General features: G+C 51.0%; 1 protein-coding gene across 2 annotated transcripts; it reads right to left on the bottom strand.

Moving 5' to 3' along the window:
• Positions 1-2,448: 2,448 nt before the first annotated feature.
• Positions 2,449-7,688, bottom strand: LOC119336068. Of its 2 annotated transcripts, XM_037608106.1 has the most exons (10): positions 5,021-7,688; positions 4,708-4,924; positions 4,427-4,578; positions 4,276-4,347; positions 4,032-4,184; positions 3,794-3,957; positions 3,566-3,713; positions 3,256-3,378; positions 3,065-3,152; positions 2,449-2,956 (listed from the first exon to the last, which is right to left on the bottom strand). In XM_037608106.1, the coding sequence occupies exons 1-10, from the start codon at positions 7,511-7,513 to the stop codon at positions 2,778-2,780; spliced, it is 3,789 nt and encodes a 1,262-aa protein (XP_037464003.1). In that variant the 5' UTR covers positions 7,514-7,688; the 3' UTR covers positions 2,449-2,777. The 2 variants fall into 2 exon arrangements, with proteins under 2 accessions (XP_037464003.1, XP_037464002.1); XM_037608105.1 differs by having other exon boundaries at positions 4,708-7,686.
• Positions 7,689-11,562: the final 3,874 nt, after the last annotated feature.

The raw sequence follows: 11,562 nt of genomic DNA, 5'->3' as shown, positions 1-11,562 counted from the left end.
GGGCGACGATTCGAGGCGGAGCGGCAGCGGAGGAGCAGCGGATCAGCGGCGAGGGGCATCGGGGGTGGTTGACGGCTGGATCTGGCGCGGGCGGGCGACGGAGGCAGTGCTGAGGGCGAATCGCGGCTGCGGCGGCTGTGTGGCGGGTGGAGAGGGGAAAGGAAAGGAAGGGCAGTTGACGGTTGGTGCGCGCCCGCCGGTTTTACATCTCGATGCAAATTTGCTTGCATCTTCAGGTATTGTAGTTTACATTTTCTGGCCGATGTAAAAAGAATGCGTGTACATCATCTGTTGGAGGTAGGTTTTTGACCTCAAAATACAAAAGCTAGTTGTTTTGCGTCTTCATCATCTTTTGGAAATGCTCCTAGAGATTACATTCTCGTCCGACAACACTCATCACCTCATCCGGCCCATCCAAGCCAAATCGCAGCGTGATCATGAAATGACTAGCATTATTGCTGCTACGATGAATATTAATTATTAATTCGATAAGAAACGTTCCCCATGCTTTGTTAGATCTCTCTGATCATGATATGATTTTTTATATGATTATGTTTTAGCGCCAAATAAACGTACATGATGATAGTACATTGTCCCTCTTGCCGCCCGACTTCTCAGTCCTTGTCGGTGACACCGAGGAGGTGGTAATGGTGTTCCAAGTCATCGCCGCCTCCGACCTCAAGGTCGGTAGTAGCTGCGTCCATCGTTGATGCCCATTTTTTTACCGAAAAACTTTCCATCTATTCATTATTAATTATGGTAGTACAACGAACACCGAAAAAATAAAAATTGCATCCAAATTCATAGATCATCAGTGACGACTATAAGCACTGAAGCGAATCGAAGGCGCGTCACCATCATCCCTCGCTCGCCAGGCGTAGATCGGAAGGATCCAACGTGAACACACACTGATGTAGACAAAAGAAAACTGGATCCGAGCGGATCCATCAAAGACAATCACCGACCAAATCATGCAAGATCCGCAGGAGACACACCTACACACGCCCTCCGACAATGCTAGACGCACCATCGGGACGTGGGCTTGACAGGAAGAACTTTATTCCATCTCGAGCAAGCCCCAGCTGTCTCGTCTTCCTAAACAGGGCACAAACCGTAGCAGAACTCGAAGAAACATATAAAAAATAGAGTGGTTCCACCGGTAAGGGACAAGATCCACCGTGGCCCATGGCCCTAAGGTCACAGAAAAAGAGGCAAATCGCCACCGCCACCGATGGGAGGCAGAAACCCTAGCCGTATGTTCGCTTGATGCCCACATTGTGGTGTTCTTGTTCGACTTCAACAAGTACTAGGCCAAGGACAGTGAGGTGATGCTCCTCTCTAGCTAGGGTAAGGGTTGGCGGTGCCTTAGGACATGGATATCAGGGTGGTGGACTCAGACGACAGTTTGCATGTTTGGCTCTCTGACGGGCATCATGGAGGCGGTGGCTACTATGCCTTTTGGTCGTCTGGGTGACGAGGGGTGTAGCGGTGGGAGGGTCGAGCTATCTCATTGACAGTGGCGACGCCCAGATCCGGAACTGAAGGCTTGTGCCCGCCGCGGCTGTCTTAGGTGCCTTGTGGTGGTACAGGTGAGCTATCATTAAACCACTATCACATAGGTCATGCAATTGTTCCCATGCCTCAGCTAAGTCACCTCTTGAGCATCTTCTAAAATATTAACCCCATCTAATCTATACCTGTTAATAAAGAAAATAGGTATTTTTAGTCCGTCATGCTATTTAATAGAAAATCCACTGATGTTTCTGACATTAAACATGTAATACATATCAAACATTTTTTTAAATATCCATATCTTCTAAAATGTAACTTCAAATTTAACATGTTATACATGAAATTTGATTAGAAAAATATATGAAATTTGAATATGATGTTATTTTACCTGTTACCATTAAAAAAAACTATTTAGGATGCAATCTTAATCAACAGTGCATTATTCATCTTTATTTCATATCGGTAGTGATCCGGATTATGATGAACTTCTCAGCAAAATTAGGATTGAAGACGAAATTGAAGATCACTTGCCCGAGCCGTGTTTAAATTGAAGACATGTGAAATCTTAAACTTGTTGTTTTATAGGCAAAGACCATCTTTGTTTGGGCCGTAGCTACAAATACTCAGATTATAGACTACTTTTGTAAATTAAGAGCATGTGGTATTCTTTTCTGCCTTTTTGCTAGTACTCCCTCCGTCCCATAATAGGGAGTATAACCTAAGAGGGTCGGGACAGCATTAACTTTAGGAGATGTCTAAGAGGTGATTTAACCCACATGAGCTTGCATGTGATCTCAAAGCTAATATCAGCCCAGCTAAATCACGTCTTGAAATTGCTGCCATGCCTCAGCTTCACAAACACGGGAGAATATCACCAAGCGCAAACCAGAGCTTAGGAAACATTACAGCTGAAAAGTAAAACGAGACGCCTTGAGATCACAGGCAAGCTCACGCATCCGAGCTAGCAAGAGGACGCAGGCCACAGACTGCATTCTGCATTTTGTTCCAGCAAGGCTTCTGCACAGCGATCACGCGCAGGAAACAAGTTCCGGAACACCCAGGAGCCGGTACATAACATATTCAGCAACCGTTGCCACGGCACCTTCCTGTACATGCTCTTACATTTCATCATCATCATCAGTTTCTAACAGCACCACATGAAGCGTCAGGCAAACCCCACCAGCTCCACTGTCCTATGTAAGCAGCGTCCCCGCGTTCTTCTCCATATTTCATCACCTTACTCATGTACAGAGCCTAAGGGCAGCCTACTTCTGCGGCGGCGCCTTGGTGGGGGAGGTCGCCATGGCCCGTAGCCTCTTGACGACCTCCGTGAAGCTCGGCCGCTCCGTCGGCTCGGCCGACCAGCACTGCTCCATCAGCGATCTCCACTGGGGGTCGCATGACTCGGGCACCAGAGGCCGCAGGGTGTTGTTCACGATCCCACCTGTTTGCAGTTGGCGAAATGTTCAGAGAAATAAAAGGAGGCACTGGACTTGAAATAAGTAAGTGCGTTTACTGCGGTGTGCATTACAGCAGAGGTTTGCAGGCGTACCTATGATGGCGCCGTAATGCAAGTCAGCATAAGGCTCTTCACCAGTAAGAAGCTCCCACATCACTATTCCGAATGAGAAGACATCGACCTGCAAGCAAATCATGTGAAGGTAAATAGGGTGTGCGAGTCCAGAAGTGGTCAGTCAGGGGATGGGGCCATGCGCACTAGATGAAGGATGCAGCCTAACAAACCTTTTCAGAAACAAGGTTACTGCTGCCATTTAACAGCTCAGGAGCCATCCAGGGAAGTGTCCCTCGCACCCCACCAGAGATTAGTGTCTGGCATTTAACCTTTGATAAGCCCAAATCACCGACCTACAAACATAGCACGGTTGGTTACTGCCAAATCAAAAAATCTCCATGCTCGCTTTCTGCGCACAAACAAGGTGCTAGGGCACAGAAGTTATGTGTTGCTGTTATAAGGATTGTCCGAACTAATTTTCCTACTTGACAAAATATGCAGAAAACAGGGGTGTGAGATGGAGAGTATGAAGACTCTCACCTTGCATATAGGGCGTTGGGGATCTCTTAGGTTGACGAGCAGATTATCACTCTTCAAGTCGAAGTGCACAATGTTCTTCCCATGCAAATATTCCATGCCAAATGCAACATCCATCACAATTAGTAGACGCCTACGCCTATCGAATATCCTGCTGACAGAAGAAACTGATATTAAAAGTGTCACCATATGAAAAACATCATCTATTTGCACAAAACAGATAGAACATACTTTTCATGTCTTTGTAATGCTTGTCGAAGCGAACCATTAGCCATGTACTCAGTGACTGTTGCAACAGATCCACCTGGTCCATCCAGAACAACACCGTAAAAAGCAACGACATTTGGATGGTGCAACGATGAAAGCTTGCAAGCTTCATTCCAGAAATCAGTTTTCTGCAGGTACGAAACAAAGTTAGAGCGAGATAAACTGAAGATTGAAAAGAAGCGGCCATAAGTTTAACACGGACCATGCGCTGTTCCTCAGAAGGTTTTCCAACAAAACATCGATCGCTTATCCTTTTTATAGCGACATCAGAACCTCTCCATTTTCCATGGTAAACAGTACCAAAGGTTCCAGAACCTAGTTCACGCAATTCTTCAAGATCACTGTTCTTTATTATCTGCAATTGTAAACGCGTAGTTAAGGGTGATGTGTGTATTTAAAAGTGTATGGAAAGCGCACATATAATCAACTTGTAAATTGTCAACAACCTGAAGGTTATCGATGTCATCTAGAACTGGAACTCCTTGGCTTGTTTTGTCTGACTGTTTGCTCGGCGCATCCTGAACAAAATAAATAAATAAGTATTAAAATTGATCAAAGTACTAAGAACTACAAAGAAAAGAAAGAATTGCCACCAACCTCATTTTTTGGATCAAATACATCTCCAGGCAAATCTTTGTGATCCCCAGAAAATTCAGTTGGTTTTTCAGGAAATGGTGACTGCAGAACAGATGCTGCCACACCTTCAGCGACAGCTTGTAACTGACGCTTGACAATTTCTTCTCCATATCCTTTCAGAGACAAAATCAAATGACGAGAAAAATATTGATGTTAGTTCATATCAATTCTTAAAAGGATGTAACAGTTTAGTCTGTAGTGCAAACCAAATTATATACGATGAGATAGTATACTGTACCAACCTTTGCTTATTTGTGCAGGTTCTGGATATATATCCTTGAAAGTAGGGTCATGAATGAGTGGAAGATTGCCTTCTTCTAATAACATGGCGGCATTTGAACTTGTAATTGCAGGAACATGGCCATCCACATATGGATCTCCAGAAAGAACATGTTCCTTAGCCAACATGTTTGATGTTGGAGGTACTGCCGAAGCATTTCCAATTGCTTTCCAAGGATCCTGGTTTGAGAAAAGAGATTCTGTGTAAGCTGGTTCACGTGTAGCTTCGACACAATCAGTACTAGCTGCAGCCTGCAATACAACTTGACTACTAACATTATAGGGAGCGGAAACCATGCCATTCAGCATTTCCCCAGGATGATGTGCAGGAGGTCCAGCAGGAGACTGAACACCAGAGTAAGCAGGCCTCACAAGAAATCTTTCGCTCGGAACAGGATGTTCAATGGGCACACCAAGGTTGTTCTTGAGTAACATACTTGGCTGCTGGACAATCTCAGGATATACGTTGTTGGCACCAACATTTCGAGAGGGAGGTGGCTGTTCAGTATGTCTCACAACATTGTCATCTAGGATAAAAGAAGGAACAGGAAAAGCATTGCTAGTGCCCATGTGATAACCTCCAGCCTGAGATTTGTATATGGGACTGCCATCAATAATAACAGGTGGCTTCTCGACTATCCCATCGCCAGCAGCACCATGGGGAATAGCTGACTTCCCTTGCACAATAGATTCTGGAGGCGCAATAGGACCTAACTGAATTCCTTGCATCCGAGCATCGATAGCTCTGACATAATCATGAGGAACATCATGGGCATATTCTCCAATTGGTTCTGCTACTGGATGATTTGAATTCTTAAATGCACTAGCATCAATCCCTTGTGGATTGCTACTGACTCCATTTGCCAGGACTTGTGATGGCTGCATACTGTAAGGGTGTTGCTGCTGACGTTGGTACATGAGAAAATCTTCAGCAAGCGTGTGCGGAGGCTGCCCTACAAAAACTCCATTTGAAGTAGGTATACTGGAAAGAGGTACAGTAACCATGGTGGGTTGAACCAACGCTCCTGCATCTTGAGATGGTTCTGCTTGAACTGCTGGATTTCTGGCAGAAAGTTTTGGATCAAACTGGGCCATCATCCCTGCTGTGCTCTCAGCTCTGGGTTCTGATATGTAATTAGCAGATGTTACTGGAACTGCAGCTGGAACCTGTTGTTTGGTTGCATCCTCTTGATGGAGGCTGTAAAACACTGGACTAACATCAGGATAATTCAGTGCGCGAGGATTTCCCTGCTCCTGTATCATGTTATCCGAATGGGCATGCGGCAGTATTTTCTGGCACATCGTGCAATCATCGTACCTCACTGCTGGCACAGTAGCTGAGCTTACCACCACTGGGAATGCCCTCGAGCTCATCATCACTGGTGAGCTTGCTGTGCTTGTGAGTACCGTCTGGACGCCATATCTCTGAGCATCACTTGCCTGCAAAGTCGTATGAGGCAGAGGAGGAAGCTCTGAAAGTGGCTGCAGTACCCTGTAATTCGGATCAACTGCAGTTTGCATTGGTCTTGTGAAATGCAGATTCTCCAGAACACGTTCTGTACCTGCAGAAACAGGCCTCAAAGCACCAATTTGGGCACCCGTGGTCGCCATGGAGTTTGTTCCCAGAGTACTGGGCACATACTGGCTCATGTGCGCAGGCATCAGATTAGCGGACTGAGATACACCATGCAGACCAAATTGCTGTGCATTGACGTACTGGATTTGTTGAGGCTCTAGGTATGATTGTGGCATTTGCGAAGTATAAGCAGTAACCTGAGGCAGCTGCGGCGGCGGCGCATAAGAAGCAACTTGAGGCTGCTGCGGCGGCGCATAAGAGGCAACCTGAGGCTGAAGTGGCGGCGCATAAGAGGCAGCCTGTTGAGCCGGCTGCTGATGCTGTGCATAAGAGGCAACCGGAGCCGGTTGATGCGGCGGCGCATAGGAGGCAACCTGATGAGGCTGCAGCGGTTGTGGCTCCGACCTAAGCAACAAGGGGTTGTGCGCCGGAATGCCCATTGCCGGAGCTGACGCTGCGACAGCACTAAATCCTAGCGACTGCGGAAAGGGACTAGCATGGTTGGTGTGGCTCCCAGCTGAATACAAATATTCAGGCGGGACGGAAGGGGGCGGCACGGCCCGCGGCGACATACCTTCAGCGAGGCCGGCGGGCTCGGAGGCCTCGGAGTTGTGCGCGGACGAGCCGCCGCTGGCGACGCTCTCCCTGCGGCGGATGGCCGCGACGGCGTCCGCGGAGACGCAGTTGATGGCGTCGATGTAGCGCTGCCCGGTCTCGTCGACGGCGAGGTGCGAGCCGGAGCCGGACGGCTCGCCCCCGGAGGCCGGGAAGAGGAAGACCCGGAGCTTGGCGGAGCCGTCGGGCGCGGCGGCGGCCAGCTTCTCGTACTCCTCCAGCATGTTGTCGTGGTCCTCGGCGCAGGACACCGAGACGAGCGAGTCCAGGTCCTCCCCGGGGAGCTGGTACTTGACGAGCACCCCGCCGGCGGCGACGGCCGAGGCGGCGACGGCGGACTCGTCGACGGCCTCGACCTTGCGCATGAGGTCCCCGAAGGAGGCGGCGCGGGGCACGGAGATGAGGCGCATCTGGCCGCCCACGTAGCGCAGCGCCCCGTCCCCGGACCTCGGCGCGATCCGCCCCCCGTAGCTGCACAGCAGCTTCACCTTCCCCGCCCCGGCCTCCTCCTCCCCCGCCCCCGGCCCCGCCAAACGCGCGCTCGGGCTCCCCGTGTCCGCCGTCCCCCTGCTCGCCATCGTCGCCGCCGCCGTCCTAGGGCTCGGGCCGCCGCGGAATCACGTGGGGCGCGGCGCGGAACGGCCGGAGGTGGGGATAAATTCCAACTTGTCCTCCTGTCTATCCGCGCGGGCGCGGGCTTTCTCGGCGGGCTGCGCTAACAGAGCGGAAAAAGAGCACGGCGCGGCCGCTGGTTATATCGGACCGGAGCGCGGAGTGGCTGAATCAGTAGTACAGCAGTGCGCGATGCGGTGAGAGCAACTGCGAGCGACGGTGGATGGGGATGGGTTAAACTCGGCGTGGACCGGATTGGTAGATCACTTTTTTGGGGTGGGAGTCTGGGATTAATTAAAAATCGTGGGAGAAAGGGGATGCGCCGATGTGTCCCGTTGTGTGCCGTGTGCGTATCTAGCGCTGGCACGATAATAAAATACGGTAATTTTTATGTACTCCTTTTTCCTAGGGTTGTATTCTTTTTGTACTTATTACGATATACTGTACTGTACGTACTACTGCTAGTACTCCGTGTCGGTTTGCTGCACGAGCCGCGGGGGTCCGCTCGTGTGCTCGTGGGTGTGACTATGTTGGCCGCTTTCGTTTGATGGACAGACACGTTGCAGCTTGCCCAGTGCGTGCTCCTGTTGACCTCTCTTGATCTGGGAGTATAGTACGCCACTGTGTGTACCGGGTGAAGGCATGGCGCATGAGATGATGATGCATATGGGCCGACGTGTTTGTCATGGCCATGCAGGCGAGGCGGTTTTGCTGATGCTGCACACCGGTGCCGACATTGGCTTCGTATATCGCTGGTGTGCCACCGATGAGCTTTTCTCGTCCGCTGGAGCCATAGGTTCGGTCTGGTGCCTCCCCTTGTTGCCGCGTGTCCAGCGGGCTCATGCTCCTGTGGTGCTGTCCGGGAAAGAGAGGCACGCAGACCACAAACACCAGAGGGTTGCCATAAACTAAGCGCGCAGGTAGCCACGCGTCAAGCGGCATCCCGAGCAGCTCGTCGTCGTCAGGAAACGAGCAGGCCAGAACAAGCCCTGTGCGAGAGCAGATCTGAGAATGGCCAGCGCCACTTAAACAAAGCTGAACTCTAAGAGCATCTACAACGGGACCTCTCAAACCCACCTCATACGCTCGGACGGACCGCCCGGTCATGATTTTTTGATTCAGACGGCCCTCAAACGTCCGAGTTGACCGGCACCCTCCAAATCCAGCCTAAACATGGGGCGGATATGAGGCGTCCGGGCACGCCTGCCACATCGGCCTGACGGCATGGCCCCACACAAAAACGACCGGAAACCGGCGGTCCGACAGACTCCAGTCCATCGATGTGGTGTGAACGCCGCGTGGCGCCGATCCGGCTCGCCGCGCAAGACGAAAACCGGCTATTTAAGCCGACCGACATCCCGCAACCCTAACCCATCCCTCCCCCCTCTCCACGCCGCTAGTCCGAGCCCATCCACCACCCCCCTCTCCTGCTCCGGCGCTCTGCCCACTCTCCGGCAATTAGCCATGGTCCGGAGCAAGATCACCTACTATGCAATGATGATGGAGCGCCACTACGAGATCCAGTGGCAGATCCGGACAAGGAAAACCGCGCGCGCCGTCCGCATCGCTGCCGGGCTGCCTCCAGACTCGCTGGAGCCGGAGGAGATGGCTCCGATGGAGGTGGAGGAGGCGGAGGAGCTGGACCAGCAGGTGCCGGCCTTCAACATGGAGCAGGCGAAGGCGGAGTTCGCCGTCGCCCAGTCCGACAAGATGGCCAAGCAGCAGGCCATCCTAGAGTCCGTCCAGGATGAGGCCTATGTGAAGGCTAGCTGGGCAGTCCGACGAGCTCTTCGCCGAGCTCGACACGGAAATAGAGGCGGAGGAGGCCGGAGCGGAGCAGCTGGAGGAGCCGGAGCTACAGCTGTCGCCCATGCTGTCGAAGCCGACGGAGATCGTCGACATCTCCGACGACGAGTAGCTAGTTGATCGACGTAGTACGCAGGATTATTTTAGTTTGCATGTTTTTGCATGGATTTGAGAATCTAATATGAAAAGTCCGAATGCAACAAGTGAAATTTGAGGTGTGCCCGATCACTGCCCGCAGACGCGCCCCCGCGGGTGTTTGAGGGGCCAATTTGCCATATGTGGTTGTAGATGCTCTAAGAGCATCTCAGAACGCTCCAAACCCGGCTCAAATGCCCGAGCAGACGGCCTCGTCACCAAATATCGACCCAAACGGACGACTCAAACGCTCAGGCTGACCAGTACCCCTCATACCCAACCCAACCATAAGGTGGATATGGGGCGCCCGTGCGGGTCCGCCGACACCGCTGTAGGTCGTAGCGGGCCCACCTGCAGCGACAGAAACTCTGTCCTCTCTCAGCGGTGCACCCAAATTTTAGTCCCATATCCTCGCGTGAGGTGGACGCCGACCGGCTAAAATAGTCCCATATCCCATGTTATTGTGTAGGTCTATCAATTCTCGCCGCGTGAGTAAGATAACTTGACACTAGACTGCATTTCATTAACTGATAATTGTTCATCTAGTGTCAAGTTCGTCTCATTCATGTAACCCTACTACAATGACAGTAGATTTTTATTTTTCTCATCGACACATTGTGATTAATACAAAGAAATACTTACATGAATGGTTTCCTTGTCAAGGAGATAGACCCTGACTAACATAGAAGATTCATAGTGATAGTCTATATTCTTAACAAAAAATGCAATGGTGTTAGAAGCTTATCGCTTCTAGACAACTCAACTTTTTAAACCGGTTGACTAGCTCGTCACACGGCGAGATGGGACGAATACGGGTGTGAACATCTTAACTATGAGCAATTTTTGATGTGCTATGACACCCCAGTCGGGCAAAGACGGAGGGATGATCTTCGTGCATGACCCTGCATATGATAGATGTTTTGAAAATATGGTATGTGGTTGCAAATGGTAAAATCTGAGGTCCGCTCAGTCATCGTCGGTGGACGTGTCTGCAGATGTTTGAGGACCCGAATTTGCAACATGAGGCTGTGGATGGTCTAAGAGCAACTCCAATCGGGCAACCCAAACGGACGCGCGGTTTGTCCGCTTTTTAGCCGTTTGGGTCGGCCAGGCGGACGGACGGCCGACCCAAATTTACACACGTATAAAGAAATAGAAAATGATAAACACGTGGCACATATAACCATAATAGAAACTTGATTAACCATAGGGCCGATCAACCGCCGGCCAAAGTCTACTTAAAACATAATTAAGCATTAATTAAAACTAAAATAAGTTCGTCCCCGCACGCAGCCCTAGCCGTTCGCTTTGTCCTTGCCCATGTCATCGTCATCGCCGTCGGTGAGGTCGATGAAGATGGGCGGCAGCCCAGCCCAGCCGAAGGCGACTTCATAGACCGCCAGGGCTTCCTCCTTCGGCGTCTGCTGCAGCGGAGGCAATGTGGCGACGCGGGTGCGTTCCTCCTCCTCTTCCTGCCGCTCCCTCTTCATTTGCAGCTCGCCATCAGCGTGCTCCTCCGCCAGCCTGCGTTGTCGCCAGTGCTCTAGGAACATGGCCTCATGCGTCGGTGTCGCGCCGAGCCAAACAAGGGGGTGCGCCGACCCACTCTCGCCATGTGGGACCACCGCGGACACCGAGAGAACGCGCTTCGTGTCTGGGCCGATTCATTTCAGGCGCAAATTTGGGCCAAAATTTGGTACGAGCATACGCGAAGCAGACGGGTTTTGAGAATGGGTCAGCGCGTTGGGCCAGCATTTTTGTCCACGAGAATCCAAACAGACGTGTGCAGATGAAATGAGTCGGCCAGTTCCACGACGATGCAAACGGACGTGGACAGACGAAATGGGTCCCCCGTTGTAGTTGCACCTCGGCCGAGCGCAGTTTCCTGTGTCTGCTACTCGAGAAGCTATAACTAACTTTCTCTTCTCTAAAGAAAATGACTAACTAATCCCGTCCTGGTCACCGTCGTCAGAAACGAGTAGATTAGACAAATGGTAGAGCAGATCCAGCGCCTCTTTAAACTTAAACAAAGCCTGAGCCCCGCACCAGCCAACCGCAGCTATGCCCGGTTCAA

This window comes from Triticum dicoccoides, chromosome 7B (assembly GCF_002162155.2).
Source record: "Triticum dicoccoides isolate Atlit2015 ecotype Zavitan chromosome 7B, WEW_v2.0, whole genome shotgun sequence".
Lineage (NCBI taxonomy): Eukaryota > Viridiplantae > Streptophyta > Magnoliopsida > Poales > Poaceae > Triticum > Triticum dicoccoides.
Note: the sequence above shows the minus strand (reverse complement) of the source record. Positions and strands in the feature narration are given on the sequence as shown.

Bases quoted from the DNA above. Each gene is read 5' to 3' on its own strand.
- LOC119336068 (XM_037608105.1), bottom strand. From the start codon at position 7,513: ATGGCGAGCAGGGGGACGGCGGACACGGGGAGCCCGAGCGCGCGTTTG. The intron at 4,185-4,275 runs GTTGTTGACAAT...TTACAATTGCAG, and splicing joins ATGACATCGATAACCTTCAG to ATAATAAAGAACAGTGATCT. The intron at 3,714-3,793 runs GTATGTTCTATC...TTCTGTCAGCAG, and splicing joins GCATTACAAAGACATGAAAA to GATATTCGATAGGCGTAGGC.